The sequence below is a fragment of the Tupaia chinensis genome, unplaced genomic scaffold, assembly GCF_000334495.1.
Source record: "Tupaia chinensis unplaced genomic scaffold, TupChi_1.0 Scaffold000165_2, whole genome shotgun sequence".
Taxonomy (NCBI): Eukaryota; Metazoa; Chordata; class Mammalia; order Scandentia; family Tupaiidae; genus Tupaia; species Tupaia belangeri.
The window spans coordinates 4305889-4325182 of NW_006159640.1; the positions used below are offsets into that span (position 1 = coordinate 4305889).

The window sequence follows — 19294 nt, forward strand, 5'->3', positions numbered from 1 at the left end:
GGAAGGGTCGGGCCTGCAGCCTCAGTCCGCCTGGTGTCCAGAACTGCTGGCTGGCTCTTTTATTGTGATTTTGATTTGCATTTCCCTTATAAGAGAATTTAAATATATTTTATTTTACATGTTTTTGAATGTCTTCCTTAGAGAGTTGTCTGTTTGGCTCATTTGCCTATTTTTAAACTGTATTTTTTATGTGTGTGGGTAATCTGCTCGAGTTCCCTGTATATTCTTATTATCAGTCCCCTATCTGAGGGATAGTTTGAAAATATATTTCCCCATTCTGAGGGTTGTCTCCTCACTCTAATTGTTTCTTTTTTTGTGCAGAAGATTTTTAGCCTGATGTAATCCCTTGTGTCTATTCGGGGGGTTATTGTCTGTGCTTTCAGGGTCTTATTAAGAAATCTTTGCCAACTCCAGTATCTTCAAAAGTTTCCCTTGTGTTTCCATCAGAAGTTTTATAGTTTAAGGCTTTACATTTAGATCTCTAATTCATCTTCACCTGATTTTCTCTAATGATGAGAAATAGGAGTCCAGTTTCATTTTTCTACAAGTGGACATTCAGTTCTTCCACCACGATTTGCTGAAGAGACTTTCTTTTCTCCACTGATCGTCTTGTGTTTTTTGTCAAAGATGAGTTGGTGTATGTTTTGAGTTTATTTCTGGATTCTATATTCTGTTCAGTTGGTCTGTATGTCTATTTTTGTGCCAGTACCATGCCATTTTGATTATCACAGCTTTGTGATTTTTTTTTCTATAGAGCATGTGTGCTCACCAGAAAGACAGAGAAAGACAGAGAGACAGAAAGCAAGAAATCACCCCCCAGGAAGGATGGCTACACTGCAATCCCTTCTTCTCCATTCTCCTCTCGGGATCTTGGGCACATACGCACATGTGCCCAGCATGAGTTTAAGCCACTGGGTCCAGGACTCTAACCTCAGTCAACTACATGGAAGTCCAGCAACATAGCCATTACGCCAACTGCTGGTCCCTGTAATATATTTTAAGGTCAGGTAGTGAGATGCCTCCTTTTTATTCTTTTTGCACAGTATTGCCTTGGTGATTTGGGGTCTTTTATGATTCCAGATAAATTTTATGATTGTTTTTATTTCTGTGAAGAATGTCACCGGAGGGAACCAGCAGTTAGCGTAATGGCTATGTCGCTGGACTCCCACGTAGTCGACTGCGGTTTGCATCCCGGACCCGGTGGCTTAAGACTCACGCCGGGCACGTGTGCGTGCGTGCCCAAGATCCTGGGAGGAGAATGGAGAAGGGATTGTGGTGTGACCATCCCCCCTGGGGGGTGATTTCTCGCTTTCTGTCTCTATGTCTCTCTCTGTCTGTCTGGCGAGTGCACGCGCCCTATAGCAAAAAACCTCTCAAAAAAAAAAAAAAAAAGAATGTCACTGGTAATGTGATCATTGAATTTGTAACCTAATTTGGGTAGAATTGACGTTTTGAATATATTGACTCGTCCTACCCAAAAACACAGTATGTTTTTCCATTTTTGGGGGATATCATATTTATCTTTTCAGTTTTTCAGTTTTTCAGTTTTCCTTGTAGAGTTCTTTCATCTCTTGGATAATTTTATTCCTAGGTATTTTATTGTGTGTGTGGCTAATGTAACTGGGATTGTTTTTTTCAATTCTGCCTCAGTCTGTTCATTATTAGTGTGTAAAAATGCTATTGATTTTTGTATATTGATTTTTGTATCTTGCTATATTACTGAATTCATTTTTCACTTCTAGGAGTTTTTATGCATTCTTTTGAATTTTGCCATATATGTCTCCATCAATAAAGTGTGCTTTTTGTAGATCATATGTAGGAAGTTCCTGTTTTTTTATTCTACTCAGCCATCCTATGTATTTTTTTTTGTAGGTTTTTACCGTAGGGTGCGTGCAATCACTGGAGAGATACAGAGAGAGGGAAAATGAGAAATCACCACCTGGGAGAATGGCCATGCCACGATCCCTTTTCCTTTCAGCATTCTAGGTGTGCATGCACAGATGCCCAGCATAATTTTCAAGCTGCTAGGTCTGGGACTCCGACTGAGGTCAGCCATGTGGGATTCCAGTGCCTTAACCACTATGCCACCTGGTGGCTCTACAACCTCTGTCTTTTAGTTGGATAAATTTAATTCATTAACATTCAATTTTATTATTAATGTGTGCAGACTTGTCCATGTCATTTTGTTAGTCTTTTTTTTAAAGTTGTTTGTGTGGGGTTTTTTTGGGAGAGGTTATTTCGCTATAGGGCGCGTGCACTCGCCAGACAGACAGAGAGAGACATAGAGACAGGAAGCGAGAAATCACCCCCCAGGGGGGATGGTCACGCTGCAATCCCTTCTCCTCCATTCTCCTCTCGGGATCGTGGGCATGCATGCACACGCGCCCGGCATGAGTCTTAAGCCACTGGGTCCAGGACGCGAACCGCAGTCTACTACATGGGAGTCCAGCGACATAGCCATTACACTAACTGCTGGTTCCCTGTTTGTGTTTTTTTTAATTTATATTTTTCTCTCTTTTATTTTCTTGATGTATTCTCTTATTTCCTAAAGAGCTTGTTTAGTGTTGAAAAATTATTTTAGTTTCTTTCTTTTTCTCTCTTTCCTTTTGTAATATGGAAATGATTTTATCTCTCCTTCTCACTTAAAGGATAATCTTTCTGGGTACAGTATTTTTGGCTGAAGTTTTTTTCTTTCAGAGTTTTAAATATGTCTTCCCATTCTTTCTTTGCCTGTGTTGTTTCAGTTTTTTTACCTTAGATTTTTACCAATTTGACTGCGACGTGCCTTAGAGAGGATCTTGATTTTGAATCTATGCGTTGTTCTTTGTATTTCTTGACTCTGGATATCTGTATGTCTCTCTAGACTTGAAAATCTGTTAGATAATATTTCATGAAAGAGATTTTCCATGACTTCAGCAATTTCTTTGCCTTCTAGAATATCCATTGTGTGGATATTCAGCCACTAAAATTTCCTGTGTATTGTCCTCATTTATAATAGTTTTTCTTTCATTCTTTTTTTTTTTAAGAGGTTTTTGCTTTTTTCCTATAGGGCATGTGCGCTTGCCAGAAAGACAGAGAGAGAAAGAGAGAAAACACCCCTCAGAGGGGATGGCCATGCCGCAATCCCTTCTCTGTTCTCCTCTTGGGATTCCGGGCATGAACGCAGATGTGTCTGGCGTGAGTTTAAGCCACCAGGTCTAGGACGCAAACTGTGGTTGACTACATGGGAGTCCAGTGACATAGCCATTACGCTAACTGCTGGTCCCTCTTTCATTCTTTTTTGTGAGTTGGACTGGAGAATACACTCCAGATGATTTCAGGATTTTTTGAGAGATTTTTGCTGTAGGGTGCATGCACTCGCTGGAGACCCAGAGAGAGTCAGAGAGACAAAAAGGCAAGAAATCACCTCCCAGGAGGATGGCCACACCACAGTCCCATCTCCTCTGTTCTCCTTTTGAGATTTTGGGCATTCACACACATACACTCAGTGTGAGTTTCAAGCCACTGGGTCTGGAACTTGAACGAACAACATATCTGCTATGCCATCTACTGACCCAAGTTTATTATTTCTTTTATTTTTAATTTGCTATAAGGCATGTGCATTTGCCAGAGACAGAAAGACAGACAGACAGACAGAGAGAAAGTGAGAAAGCATCCCCCAGGGGGAATGTTCATACTGCAATTCCTTCTCCTCTTTGGATTTGGGCATGGATGCACATGTGCCCATTGTATATTTTAAGCAATGGAGTCTGGGATTCAAACTGCAGTCAGCCATGTAGGATGCAGCCAGAGTAACCATCATAACCATCATGCCACCTGGCTGTCTCTGGATGATTTAAGTTTTTAAAATTTATTGATATTTGTTTTATGGTCCAGGATATAGTTTATTTTGGTATATATTTTGTGAGAACCTGAAATGATTGTGTATTCTGCTGTTCAATGAAGTTTTCTATGAAATTCAATTAGATCCTGTTAGTTGATGTGTTGTCGAGTTATGTACTTTACCTGATTCATGTCAAGTTTTGTGAAATTTTCAGAGAGGATGTTGAAGTTTCCAACTTTAATCATGGACTTATCTATTTTCCCCTTTTATATTATGTTACTTTTTTGCTTTACGTAGGTGTGTGTGTGTGTGTGTGTGTGTGTGTGTGTGTGTGTGTGTGTGAGCATTTGTATTATAATATCTACATCTTCTTGATAGGTTGACCTCTTCCCTTCTTCCCTCCTTTGATCCTTCCTTTGCTTCCTTCCTTCCTTCCTTCCTCCCTCCCTTCCTTCCTTTCTTTCTTCTTCTTTTTTTTCCTTTGCTTTGCTTTGCTTTGCTTTGCTTTCTGCTTTGCCAGAGGGTACATGCACTTGCCTAAAACTGATTGAGAGAGAGAAAATCACCCATCTGTGGAGCATGGTCATGACACAATCTGCCACAATCACTTCTCCATCTTGTTGGGATTTTGGACATGGATACACATGTACCCAGGGTGTTTTTTCAATCTGTTGGGACCAAGATTTAAGCTGTGCAATTGGCTATGTCGGGTCTGGCTCCCTTAACCACCAGCCTACAGGCTGGCACCTGATTAACCTTTTCATCATTATGTAACGTCCCTTCCTTTTCACAGTAATTTTCTTTGCTCTCCAGACTGCTTTATCATATTATTATAGCCACTCTGAAGATATACAAATGGCCATCAGGTATATGAAAAGGTGCTTTATTTGACCTGTGGTGTGGTGGTTAAGATGGCTGGATCCTGCATGGCTGACTGCATTGTTTGAGTCCCAAACCTGGCGATTTAAAAAACATGCTGGGCACATGTGTGTGCATGCTCAAAATGGAGAAAAAGGCACTGTGGTGTGATCATTCTCCATGGATGAAGCTTTCTCACTTTCTCTTTCTGTCTCTCTACAGTGAGCATAGTTGCCCTCTGGCAAATTAAAACAAAAAAAGAAAAGAAAAGAAAAAAAAAAGGTGCTCAATATCACTAATCATTTAGGAAATGTGAATCAAAACCACAATGAGATATCGTCTCATTCCTGTTAGGATGGCTATTACAAAGAAAAAAATTTCCCCAAACAAAACACAACAAATATTGTTGAAGATATGAAGAATTTGGTATTCTTTTTTTTTTGAGATGTTTTTGCTATAGGGCATGTGCGCTCGCCAGACAGACAAAGAGAGACAGAGAGACAGAAAGCAAGAAACCACCCCCCCAGGCGGGATGGTCATGCCTCAATCCCTTCTCCTCCATTCTCCTCTCGAGATCTTGGGCACGCATGCACACGTGCCCGGTGTGAGTTTAAGCCACCGGGTCTGGGTCTCGAACCGCGGTCAACTATGTGGGAGTCCAGCAACATATCCATTACACTACCTGCTGGTTCCAAGAATTTGGTATTCTTGTACACTGTTAGTAGGAATGTGAGTGAGCTGCATTACTACTGTACTACTGTTTGGCTCATAAAAGTAGGATGTTGAAGATATTTTACTTCCATGTTTATTCCAACATAATTCATATTAACTAAAATGTGAAAGCAACCCAAGTGTCTATTAATGCATTAATGGATAGGTAAAATGTGATATGTGTGTGTGTGTGTGTGTGTGTGTGTGTGTGTGTATGTGTGTGTATAATTCACCTTTTTTATGATATATTTTGCTATAGGGTGCATACACTTGCCAGAGACACAGAGACAGAGAGATGGAAAGTGAGAACCCCCTCTCCCCCACAGGGTGATCACCATGCCGCAACCCCTTCTCTATTTTCCTCTCAGGATTTCGAGCATGCACACACATGAGCCTGGTGTGAGTTTCAAGCTGCCATGTCTGGGACTTCAACAACAGTTGGCCACATGGGAGTTCACACCCTAACCACTATGCCACCTCCTGGCCACTAATTCAACCTTTTTAAATTAAGAAAATCCTATTATTTGCAACAACGTGGATGAAGCTAGAGAAAGTTATGTTTTGGTTATTTTTTTTTAATTGAGTGCATATGTACTTTTGTGAATGAATGTCAAAGAGGAAGCCCCCAGAGAAGTGTGGTTATGCCACAATCCGTTTTCCTCCATTTCTCCATCCCATAAAGATTTGGGGTGCACATGCACACACATCCAGTTTTTTTTTTTTTTTAAAGAGAGATTTTTGTTATAGGGTGTGTGTGCTTCGCAGAGAGAGAGAAAGAAAGTGAGAAATCAATCCTCAGGGAGGATGGCCACACCGCAATTCCTTCTTCTCCATTCTCCTCTTGGGATCTTGGGCACACACACACACATGACCAGCGTGAGTTTTTTGTCACCGGGTTTGAGACTCGAATCATGGTCAACTAAGTGGGAGTCCAACAACGTAACCATTACACCATCTGCTGGTCCCCATCCAGTTTGATTTTTAAGCAACCAGTGCTAGGATTTGAGTTATGTTTGGTCATGCGAGATCCAGCTTCCTATGCATTGTTTCTAACCACTGCACTATGGGGCTGGAGGACATTATGTTAAGTGAAATAAGACAGTCACAGAAGGACAAATATTGTGTGAATCCACTTATACAAGGGGACTTCAAAAGTTCATAGAAAACGAAATTAAAGTAAGTTTATTTTGGTGCAATAAATTTTGAAACCCATGCATAGTTTTTCATACTATGTGTTTTTCTTTTTCTTTTCTTTTCTTTTTTTAATTGCCAGAGGGCCCATGTGCTCACTGGGAGAGAGAGAGGTAAAAGGAAAAATCATTCCCAATGGGGTGTGGTCACACAGCAATCTCCTCTTCATTTCTCTATCCCGTTGAGATTTAGGGCATGTATGCACATGCACCTAGCATGTTTTTCAAGCTGCTGAGTCTGGGAACTTGGACCTCATTGTTAGCCACTTGGGATCCAGTTCCCTTAGCCTCTAGGCCACAGGCTGGCCCAATAATAGGCATTTTTTCCCAAAAATGAAGAGAATTCAATTTTTAAAAATATAACAATTTTATATGCATTTTACTTTGAAAAGTTAGAAATACATAAATCAACATGACTATTTTATGCATAGAATGTAAAAAAAATTGGGTATTTTATTATTTATAATGTTTCCTGTTCACAGCTCTTTGCACACATTCTAAAATTGTTTATGCAAAAATCAATCAAATCACGATTCTATAAAGTGTATTTAAGTAAATTTTGTGACTTTTTCCATTTTTTCTCATATTAATTTTAAAAATAATTATTAATTTAATTTTATTCATCATTATTATTAATTTTAAATTCACTATAGGGCACACATGCTCACCAGAGAGACACAGAGAGGGGGGAAAGTGAGAAAGCAAGCCACCAGATCCAGGACTCAAACCACAGTCAGCAATGTGGGAGTTTATCTCCTTAACCAATGTGCCACTTGCTTGCTCCAATAATGTACATTTTTCATGAACTGTTTAAAGACCCCTCGTATGAAGTACCAAAAATAATCAAACTTGCAAAAGCAGAGCACAATGGTGGTGGCTAGGGGGCAGAATAAGAAAGAAAAGGGGAAATGTTCCTCAATGGATATAAAGATTCAGTTATGCAAAGAAAAGATTCTTGAGATCTGTTGTACAACGTGTGCCTATTGTCAACACTATGTACTGTTCATTAATAATTGTGTTAAAAGGGTAGATCTCATGTTAAAGGCTCTTGTAATAAAATGCTAAAGCAAAACAGCCCAGTCACAGTGGCACAAGTTGTAAGGCACTGCTGAGGGATACCAGAGCTCTATAGGAGGCCTGGGTTTGGATCCTGGGTTTGGTTAACCTGAACATGAATGGTGTGCCCACATACCCGTGATCCTAGATATCTGGAAGAATGGGAGGAGGACTTGCAGCATGATACGACCTTCTTGAGAGTGCTTGTTTTTGTCTCTATGTCTCTCTTTTTCATGAAATAAATAAATTGAATAAACTTTAAAAGAAAACAGAACAAAAACACATATGGTTTAACACATAAAGTTACTATTTTAGGTGATTTTTTTAAGAAAGATTTTTGCTATGGAGCCTGTGTGCTCACTGCAGAGACAGAGAGAGGCAAGAGACAGCGAGAAATCACACCCCAAGGGGGATGGCCATGCCGCAATCCCTTCTCCTCCATTCTCCTCTCAGGATTTTGGGCATGCATGTAAATGCTCCCAGTGTTGAGTTTTAAGCCGCCAGGTCCAGGACTCAAACTGCGGTTGACCATGTGGTAGTCAAGTGATGTAACCATTATGCCATTTGCTGGTGCCAGTGATGGGTATTTTTATTACCTTAATTGTGATGGTAGTATTACAGGAAAACACATATGTCAAACTCATCAAATTGTATATGTTAAAAAGAAATTTAAGGGACACAGAAATGGACGATTGTCTATTGATGATAACGTGTATGATAATATCTTTAACTGGACACTGATTTGCAGTGTATTCATGCTGGGAAAATTCATCTTATAAGCTGTGTTAATGTACAGTGATTGAATGTATAAAATAAATTTTAAAAAGAATTTAATGCCAGAGGGCACATGTGTGCGCCAGAGAAAAAGTGAAAATACCCACAATAGTATTGGTCTTGCCATAATCCTCTTTCCTCTGTTCCCTCTTTCTGGTAAAATCCTGTGCATGTGCATACATATGCCTCCCACGTTTTTCAAGCTGCCAGGGCTGGGATTTGAATTGTAGTACACCATGTGGGATCCACCTCCCTCAACACAGAGTGTTTAACCACCGTGCTGCAGGGTTGACCCCAAAAGTGCACTGTTTATTATATATTAGTTATACTACAATAAAGCTGTTAAAAAAAAAAACCTGCTCCCATAATCCACCCCATGATTGCCAAGTTAAAATTGTATATATTTGAGGTGTTTGCTGTGATAGTTTGATATATATACATATTGTGAAATGATTACCACAATCAAAGTAATTAACATATACATCACCTCACATACATACCTTTTTTTGAGACAATTCTTGAGATTTAATCTCTTAGCAAAATTCAAGTATACAATATATTGTTATTAGCTACAGTCACTATGTTATACATAAGGTATCTAGAATTTGTTCATATTATAACTGAAAAGTGTGTACCCTTTGACCAGACTCTCCCCCTTCTTCCACCTCCCAGACCCTGGTAACCAACATTCTAATCTCTATTACTGATTTGAAATATTTTTAGATTCCATATATGTAAGACAATGTAGTATTTGTTTTTCTGTGTCTGGCTTATTTTTTTTAGCATAGTATCATCTAGGTTCATTCGTGTTTTCCAAGATCTCTATTTCTTTTCATATATAAATAAACTACATTTTGCTTTTCATTCATCTGTTGCTGGATTCTTGGGTTGCTTCCACATTTTAGCTAACGTAAATAGTACTGCTATGAGCATACAGATATCTCTCCAAGATCCTGCTGTCAGTTCTTTTGGGTATATACCCAGAAGTGGAATTGCTGGGTTACATGGTAATTCTTTAGTTTTTTGAAGAACTTTCAAACTATTTCCTATAGTGATTATACCATTTTATATTCCCACCAGCAGTATGCAAGGATTCCAATTTCTCCACATCCTTACCAATACTTAGCTTTTGGCTTTTATTAAAATTTATTTCTTCCATGAGGGAGAGACAGAGAGATGAAGACAGAGAGAGAGATACAGACACCCCAATAGGGTCTTCACACCATTCTCCTCCCCCCCAGTTTTAGCCAGCCTGGATCATGGGAATGCACAAATATGCCCACTGTATTCAGTGAGGTCCTAAGATGTGAACACAGGGCCTTTCTCAAGTTGATCCAGCTGCATTATCACTGTAACAGTGCCTGTCCCCTTGACTTTTGAGTAATAGACATCCTAATAGGTGTGAAGTGAGATTTCATTGTGGTTTTGATTAGTATTTTACATATTTCACTAATAACCAATGACATTTAACATTTTTTATATACCTGTTGTCATTTGTATACTTTCTTGAGAAAACATCTACATACATTTTTTGCTCATTTTTAAGTGGGGTTATTTGATTTTTTGCTATTAAGTTAGATGAGTTCCTTATATATTTTGGGTATTACCCTCTTATTTTATATATGGTTTGCAAATATTTTCACCTACATTATAGGTTGCTTTTTCATTTTGTTGTTTCCTCTTAAATCCACTCTACTGATTTTTTTCTTTATGTTGGTATATTTACATCATTTTTATTAAATGCAATTATTGATATGTTAGGGCAGCAGCCTGCCATTTAATTTTTTTTGTTTTATGTTTAACTTTAGAACAGTTTTAGATTTATAGAAAAATTGAGATAACAGTATAAGGAATTTTCCAATATCCTTGCACTCAGCTTACCCTGTTATTGTCATCCTACATTATTATGGTATATATTTTATAATTAATGAATAATATGGATACATTATTAACTAAAATCAAGTTTATTCAGAATTACTTAACTTTTACCTAATATCCCTTTTTTATTCCAAGATCCCACTCATGATACCATATTATGCTTAATTGTCATATCTGTTTCAATTCTTCCTGACTGTGACAGTTTCTCAGATAGTATTTGCTTTTGGTGACCTTGACATTCTTGAGGACTACCTGTCAAGTATTTTGTGGGATGCCTTTTTGTTATAATTTCTCTGCTGTTTTCTCATGATTGAACTGGGATTACAGGTTATAGGGGAAGGAGGTCACACAGATAAAGTGTTGTTTTCATCACATCTCATCATATCCAGAGTACATGCTACAAACATGGGCCCATGATTCTGTTCCATTGATCCATGTGTGTTTTTATATTAGTACCATACTGTTTTTATTACTATAGCTTTGTAACACAATTTGAAATCAGGAAGTCTGATGCCTTCAACTTCATTGTTTATTTTTAAGATTGCTTTGGCTATTCTGGTCTTCTGTGGTTTCATATAAATTTTGTTACTTTTTCTTTTCATTTGTATGAGAAATGCCACTGGAATTTTTATTGGTGTTATCTTTTTTTTTCTGCTATAAGGCCCTGTGTGCTCACCAGAGAGAGACAGATGAGAGAGAGAGAGAGAGAGAGAGAGAGGTCACCTTCCAGGGGAATGACCATGCTGCAATCTCTTCTCCTCCATTCTCCTCTCAGGGTTTTGAGCGTGCATACACATGTAACTGGCATAATTTTCATGTTTTGCTCAGTCAGCCATGTGGGATCCAGCCACCTTAACCTCCATGCCACCTACCCTGTATAGGGATTATCTGAAATCTATAAATCTCTTTGGTTAGTATGGATGTTTTAACAATATTAATGTTCCAAGCCATTTACATAAGATATCTTTCTATTTATTTGTGCCTTGTTTTATTTCTTTCATTTATGCTTTACAGTTTTTATGGTAGAGAGATTTCATCCCCTTGATTAAATTTATTCCTAAGTATTTTGTATTTTTGATACTATCATAAGTTTGATTATTTACTTGATTTCCTTTTTGAATATTTAGTTGTTGATGTAAAGAACTGTTACTTTTTTGGGAACCAGCAGTTAACATAATGGCTATGTCGCTGGACTCCCACGTAGTCGACCGTGGTTCGCGTCCTGGACCCGGTGGCTTAAAACTCACGCCGGGCACGTGTGCATGCGTGCCCAAGATCCTGAGAGGAGAATGGAGGAGAAGGGATTGCTGCGTGACCATCCCCCCAGGGGGTGATTTCTCACTTTCTGTCTCTCTCTGTCTGTCTGGCGAGTGCACGCACCCTATAGCGAAAAAAACTCTCAAAAACAAACAAAAAAAAGAACTGTTATTTTTTTGTGAGACCAGCAGTTGGCATAATGGCTGTGTCACTGGACTCCCACATAGTCGACCGTGGTTCGAGTCCCGGACCCAGTGGCTTAAACTCATGCCAGGCGTGTGTGCATGCATGCCCAAGATCCTGAGAGGAGAATGGAGGAGAAGGGATTGTGGCATGGCCATCCCCCCTGGGGAGTAATTTCTTGCTTTCTGTCTCTCTCTGTCTTTCTGGTGAGTACACGTGCCATATAGTAAAAACCTCTAAAAAGAAAAACTTAAAAAAAAAAGAAGTGTTTTTTTGTATGTTGATTTTGTTTATTTTCCTGAACTTTACTGAATTTGTTTATTAGTTCTAAGGGGTTTTTTTATGTAGAGTTTTTGGATTTACTACATATAGAATTAATTGCTTCTGCAAAATGAGGCAATTAGTTTAGCTCTTATATTAGGTCTTTGATTTTGTTTATGATGTAAGATAGGAATCCAATTTTCCCAGCACCATTCATTGAAAGTACTGTCCTTTCACAATTGAATGGTCCTGGCACACTTGTCAAAAATCATTTGACCATACATGCCAAGATTTATTTCTAGGTTCTTACTTTCATTCCGTTGGTCTATGTGTCTGTTCTTATGCCAGTTCTGCCTGTTTTGATTACCATAGATTCGTAATGAATTTTTAAATTAGGAAGTATGAGTCCTCAAGTTTGTTCTTCAGTTCCAAGATTATTTTGACTATTTGGAGTCCTTTATGATTCTATGTGAATTTTAGGATGGATTTTTCTGTTTATGCAAAAAAGTTACTGGGATTTTAATAGGAATTGCATTAACTCTGTAGGTGACTTTGGGAGTATGGGTGTCTTAACAATGTTAAGACTTATCTGTGAATGTTTTGCATTTTTAAGTAATCAGAATGTACTAGAATATTATTTGTAAATTCAAATATAATTAGATTTGTAAAAAGAACTGGTACATTTTTCATTTTCATAGAACTTCATTCAATCTTAGTTACCCATTTTTTTTTAAATTGACATCAGTTCTGTGGAGAATGCGTGAATTATATATTGGTAGAGAAATGATTGACTATAGTAGTTAATGAAGAGAGTGTCTAAGGTTTAATAAATTAAACCAAAATTAAATTAAATGATTTATTGTTGTCAGATGGGCTCATTTAGATATTTAATGGCATTACATAAGCTTAGAAATATATTTTTTTAATTTCGCTATAAGGCATGTGCACTTGCTAGAGAGAGATGAGAAAGAGAGAGAGAAACCACTCCCCAATTGGGGGATGGCCATGCCACAATGTCCTCCCCTCTAATCTCCTCTCAAGATTTTGGGCATGCATGCATATGCATGGTGATTTTCAAGTCACCAGGTCTGGGACTCAAACTGTGTAGTTGGCTATGTGGAATTCAGTGCCTTAACCTTCATTGTACCTTCTAGTCCATGAGATATACTTTCATGTGACTTGTTTTGTTCACACTGAAACAAATTTTAGTCCCATTGTTCTATTATTCACACTGCTTAAAACTGTGTCTCATTGAACAGAGAATCTGTTGGGTTTCTTTTCCTGAAGAGGATCTGTAAACATTTTAAGTCATCAGAAAATATTGGGAAAGCTCTACTGTTCCATATTGACATGCTTTTACAAAGGAAAAAAGAATTGCTTGCCAAGAAGAAGATTGAAGAAATCATTACAGGTCAGTAGGATTTCTACAGGTATTTTAGAAAAACGTTAATCTGCATATAATTCTCAGATAGATGTCATAGCAGTAGCACAATTTTCAGTTCAACAGATTTCGACTTTGTTTTTATTTTTTCTCCTGATAGTCTTTTTTTTTTTTTTATTATCATAATCTTCTTTATATTACATTGGATTACATATAACTTTACAGTGTATTACATTGTTTTTTCAAAAGGGAATGCCATGCATGTCAGTCAGTACAGAGACATTAATCTCCCCACTTCAACATTCCATATCTTTTCTGTTTTCCCCAATCATTATTTTTATTATTCTAATTATTTTTATAAAACAGTCAATTGCTATTTCTCGTTTTGCTTGTAAAAATACTTTGCCCATCATGAAATACTTCTCAGACCAATCCAGTTGAGAATACTATACATGTCATCATCAACAGTTAATAACCCCTATCTGTTTCTCACTAACGTCCTGTCTCTCTATTGTTCACTTGCTATCTTTCTCTATCCTCTTCTCTTCACTTACCCCATTCCACACTGTCCTATTCTCATTAAGTACCTTCACTGTGTTTATGTCCTCCGAATTTTTGCTCTCTATTATAGAGTGCGGATAGTCGGTATATATTGAGTGGATACATACAATATCTTTCTTTCATAGCCTGGCTTACTTCACTCAGCAATAGATCCTCCGTATCTGACCATTTTCTATCAAATTCCAGGGTCTTGTTATTTTTTATGGCTGAGTAGTATTCCATAGAGTATATATACCACACTTTTCCAATCCATTCATCAGTTTGTGGACATTTAGGTTGGTTCCATGTCTTGGCAATTGTGAATAATGCTGCAATAAACATGGATGTGCAAGCACTTTTCTGACTGAGCGTTCTCCTGTCTTTTGGGTAAATACCCAGAAGTGGGATTGCTGGATCAAATGGTAGTTCTATTTGTAGATCTTTGAGGAACCTCCATATTGTTCTCCACAGTGGTTGAACTAGTTTACATTCCCACCAACAGTGTAGGAGGGTTCCCTTTTCACCACATCCCCGCCAACACTTATCACTTTTTATATTCTTAATCTTTGCCATTCTGACAGGGGTTAGGTGGTATCTCATTGTGGTTTTTATCTGCATTTCCCTTATGATGAGGGATGTCGAGCATTTCCTCATATGCTTTTTGGCTGTTCGTATGTCTTCCTTAGAGAGACTTTTGTTCAGCTCACTTTCCCATCTTTTAATCGGGTTAATCATTTTTTTTCGCATAAGGCACTTGAGTTCCCTATGTATTCTCGTTATCAGTCCCTTGTCTGAGGCATATTTAACAAAAATATTTTCCCATTCTGAGGGTTGTCGGTTCACACTTGTTACTGTGTCCTTTGCTGTGCAGAAACTTCTTAGTCTAATATAGTCCCACTTGTCTATTTTAGGGATTATTGCCTGTGCTTTGGGAGTCTTATTTAAGAAGTCTTTGCCTACTCCAATGTCTCCCAGAGTTTCCCCAGCATTTTCCACAAGTAGTTTTATTGTCTGAGGTCTTAGGTTCAGATCTTTGATCCATTTTGAGTTGACTGTTGTTAATGGTGAAAGATGGGGGTTCAGTTTCATCTTTCTGCAGGTGGATACCCAGTTTTTCCAGCACCATTTACTAAAGAGGTTTTCCTTTTCCCAATGGATTGACTGATATCCTTTGTCAAAGATCAGTTGGCTATAAGCTTTGGGAGTTATTTCTGGGGTCTCTATTCTCTTCCATTGGTCCACATGTCTGTTTTTATGCCAATACCATGCTGTTTTGATGACCACAGCTTTATAGTATATCTTGGGATCAGGGAGTGATATGCCTCCTACTCCATTCTTCTTACGCAGGATTGCTTTTGCAATACGAGGTCTTTTATGGTTCCAGACAAATTCTATAATTGTCTTTTCTAGATCTCTGAAGAATATCTCTGGTATTTTGATTGGAATTGCATTAAACATGTAGATTAATTTGGGTAGAATTGCCATTTTGATTATGTTAATTCTACCAATCCAGGAGCATGGGATGTCCTTCCACTTTTTTATGTCACTTTCAATGTCTTTTTTAAGATTCTCGTAGTTTTCTTTATAAAGGTCTTTGACTTTCTTAGTTAGGTTTATCCCTAGATATCTTATACATCTTGTGGCTACGGTGAAAGGGATTCCTTTCTTCAGCTCTGCTTCATTCAACTTGTTGTTCATAAATAGAAATGCTATAGATTTTTGGATATTGATTTTGTATCCTGCCACCTTACTGTATTCACTTATTACTTCAAGCAGTTTTTTCATGGATACCTTTGGGTCTTCTAAGTATACCATCATGTCATCTGCAAATAAAGATATTTTCAACTCTTCTTTGCCTATTCGAATGCCTTTAATACTGTTCTCTTCTCTGATTGCAATAGCTAAGACTTCCAGTACTATATTAAAGAGCAGTGGAGAAAGTGGGCAGCCTTGCCTAGTACCTGTTTTCAGAGGAAAAGCTTTCAGCTTTTCCCCATTCAGTATAATATTAGCTGTAGGTTTTTCATAGATTGCTTTTATTGTGTTCAGAAATGACCCTTCTATACCAATCTTACTGAGAGTCTTAATCATAAAAGGATGTTGTATTTTATCAAACGCTTTCTCCGCATCAATTGAGATGATCATATGGTTTTTATCTTTCTTTCTGTTAATGTGGTGTATTACATTTATGGTCTTGCGTATATTGAACCACCCTTGCATCCCTGGTATAAAGCCTACCTGGTCGTGATGAATGATCTTTGTTATATGTTGTTGGATACGATTTGCGAGTATCTTGTTGAGAATTTTCGCATCTATATTCATCAATGATATTGGTCTGTAGTTTTCCTTTTTTGTCATATCCTTATCTGTTTTGGGGATGAGGATGATGGAGGCTTCATAAAATGAATTTGGAAGGTTTCCTTCCTTTTGAATCTTTAGAAATAATTTTAGTAAGATAGGGGTTAATTCTTCCTTGAAAGTTTTGTAGAATTCACAAGTGAAGCCATCTGGGCCTGGGCTTTTCTTTGTTGGGAGATTATTAATTACTGATTCAATCTCCTGGCTTGTTATAGGTCTATTCAGATTCTCTATGTCTTCCTGATCCAATCTTGGTAGTTTATATGCATCCAGGAATTTGTCCATCTCCTCCAGGTTATCTTGTTTGTTGGCGTAAAGTCGCTCATAGTATCCTCTAATGATATTATGTATTTCTGCTATGTCCGTGGTAATATTGCCTGTTTCATCACATATTTGATTAATCTGGTTTCTTTCTTTCTTCTTCTTGATCAGTCTAGCCAATGGAGTATCAATCTTGTTGATCTTTTCAAAGAACCAGCTTTTGCTTTCATTTATTTTCTGTATGGTTCGTTTATTTTCTATTTCATTTATTTCTGCTCGAACCTTTATTATTTCTTTTCGCCTGGCATTTTGGGGGTTCGTTTGTTGTTGTTTTTCCAGTTCTCTGAGGCATGATGATAAGTTATCTACTTGCCATCTTTCCATCCTTTTCTTATGTGCACTAATTGCTATGAATTTCCCTCTTATGACTGCTTTTGCTGTGTCCCATAGGTTCTGGACACTTGTGTCCTCATTATCATTTGTTTCCATAAATTTGTTTATTTCAGCCTTAATTTCTTCAGTAGTGAAGAAGTCATTCAGAAGTAGGTTGTTCAGTTTCCATGTGTTCGTGTGTTTTCGGGGTTGTTTCTTGAAATTAATCTTGAGTTTAATTCCATCATGGTCAGAGAAGATGCTGGGTACAGTTTCTATGCCTTTGAATCTGTAAAGGCTTGATTTGTGTCCTAATATATGATCTATCTTTGAAAAGGTTCCATGTCGGGGTGAGAAAAATGTATATGTTGTGGATGTAGGGTGGAAAGTTCTATAGATATCTGTCAAGCCCATTCCATTTATAGTATCATTTAAGTCCTGTATCTCTCTATTTATTTTCTGTCTAGAAGATCTGTCTATAGGAGATAACGGGGTGTTGAGATCTCCAACAATTATAGTATTTTTCCCTATGTCTCCTTTTAGCTCCAGCAGTCTTTCCTTCACATATTTAGGCGCACCTGAGTTGGGTGCGTAGATATTTATAAGGGTTATATCTTCTTGCTGGATTACCCCATCTACTATTATATAATGCCCTTCTTTGTCTCTTCTTACAGTCTTTGTTTTAAAATCTATTTTGTCTGAGATCAATATCGCTACTCCAGCCTTTTTCTGATTTCCATTTGCATGGAATATCTTTTTCCAGCCCTTGACTTTTAGTCTATGTATATCTTTATCCATAAAGTGAGTTTCTTGTAGGCAACAGATAGAGGGTTTCTGTTTTCTTATCCATTCAGCTAGTCTATGTCTCTTAACTGGGGAATTTAATCCATTGACATTCAATGTAATTATCGATATTTCCATACCTGATCCTATCATTAAGTGAGCCATTTTCTTAGTTGTTTTTTGTTCTCGTATAACTGTCTCTGATTTTTTAGTTTTCCTGGTATAGTACTCCCTTCAAAACCTCTTGAAGAGCTGGTCTGGTGTTGGTAAATTCCTTCAAATTTTGTTTATTTGAGAATGTTTTTATCTTTTTTTCCCATATAAAAGATAATTTTGCCGGGTATAGTATTCTTGGTTGAAATTGTTTTTCACTCAACACTTTGACTATGCTTCCCCATTCTTTCCTTTCCTGCATTGTTTCTGCTGAGAGATCCGATGTTAGCCTGATGGGGTGACCTTTGTAAGTAACCTGGCGTTTCCCTCTTGCCAACTTTAGTATCTTGTCTTTATCTGTTGTTTTTGCCAGTCTGGCTATGATGTGCCTTGGAGATGATCTTCTTGGGTTGATTCTACTTGGGGTCCTCTGTATTTCTTGGGTCTGGATATTTGAATGCCTTTCTAGATTTGGAAAGTTTTCTTCCAGGATCTCATGGAATAAATTTTCCAGGCCCTTATTATTTTCTTCCTCCTCCGGAATACCAATTATCCGAATGTTGGGGCGCTTGATGGTGTCCAGTATTCCTCGTATATTATCCTCATTTTTCATGGTTGTTTTCTCAATCTTCTTGATACTTTTATCTAGGTCAGATGTTTTGTCTTCTACGTTAGAGATTCGGTCTTCTGCCTGGTCTAACCTACATTTAATGCTTTCAAGGGAGGTTTTGATTTCCTCTATCACATTCTTCAAACCTAGAAGTTCCATCTGGTTCTTGTTTAGGGTATCCATTTCTTCTTTCAAGTCATTAAAGGACTTCCTCATCTCCTGGAGCTCCTTGTCTCTTTTCTCTTCCATCTCAGTTAGTTTGGTCACTACAAATATTCTGAATTCCTTATCAGACATGTCCACGACGTCCATTGTATTGACTGTGGGTGATGTAGGATTGATGATTTCCCTTGACGGAGAGGCCTTTTGTTGGTTGCTCATATTTCTTGAGCCTTTGCGATTGTTCTTAGTCATCAGGTAATCTATATGTTTCTTGCTAACTTGATTAAGGTATCTCTGATTCTTAAAAGTTGTACAGGCTTAGAAGATTGATGATTTCTCTTATGGTTGGCCTACCTATTACTCACAATTACCATTAACTGTTGCCTCTAGCCCTAGAAGGCCAAAAGTCCTCGCTGTTTCTAAGGAGTGGTGAGCCTTCAACTGACCAAATAAGCAACACCCCAAGAGCAAAGAAAAACAAAATGGAAAAAGAAAATCGCGCGGCGCGCAACGCGCTACTCAACTCACCAAAATTCAAACAGTTCAAACAGTCCAAAGGCTAGTGGAAAGGGATCAGACAATGAATGACAGTACCAGGTTGGTCGGGCCTGCAGCCTCAGTCCGCCTGGTGTCCGGAACTGCTGGCCGGCTCGATCCGGGTTTCGGGTGGGGAGGGGTGTGGG

At 38.0% G+C, this 19294-nt stretch overlaps 1 protein-coding gene across 1 annotated transcript in view; it reads left to right on the forward strand.

Annotated features, from left to right (window-relative positions):
- Positions 1-19294, forward strand: part of TEX11 (testis expressed 11) — a 514378-nt gene that overhangs the window by 300495 nt on the left and 194589 nt on the right. The window contains 1 exon segment of the mRNA XM_027770916.1: positions 13251-13402. Within this exon segment, the coding sequence (XP_027626717.1) occupies positions 13251-13402 (152 nt within the window).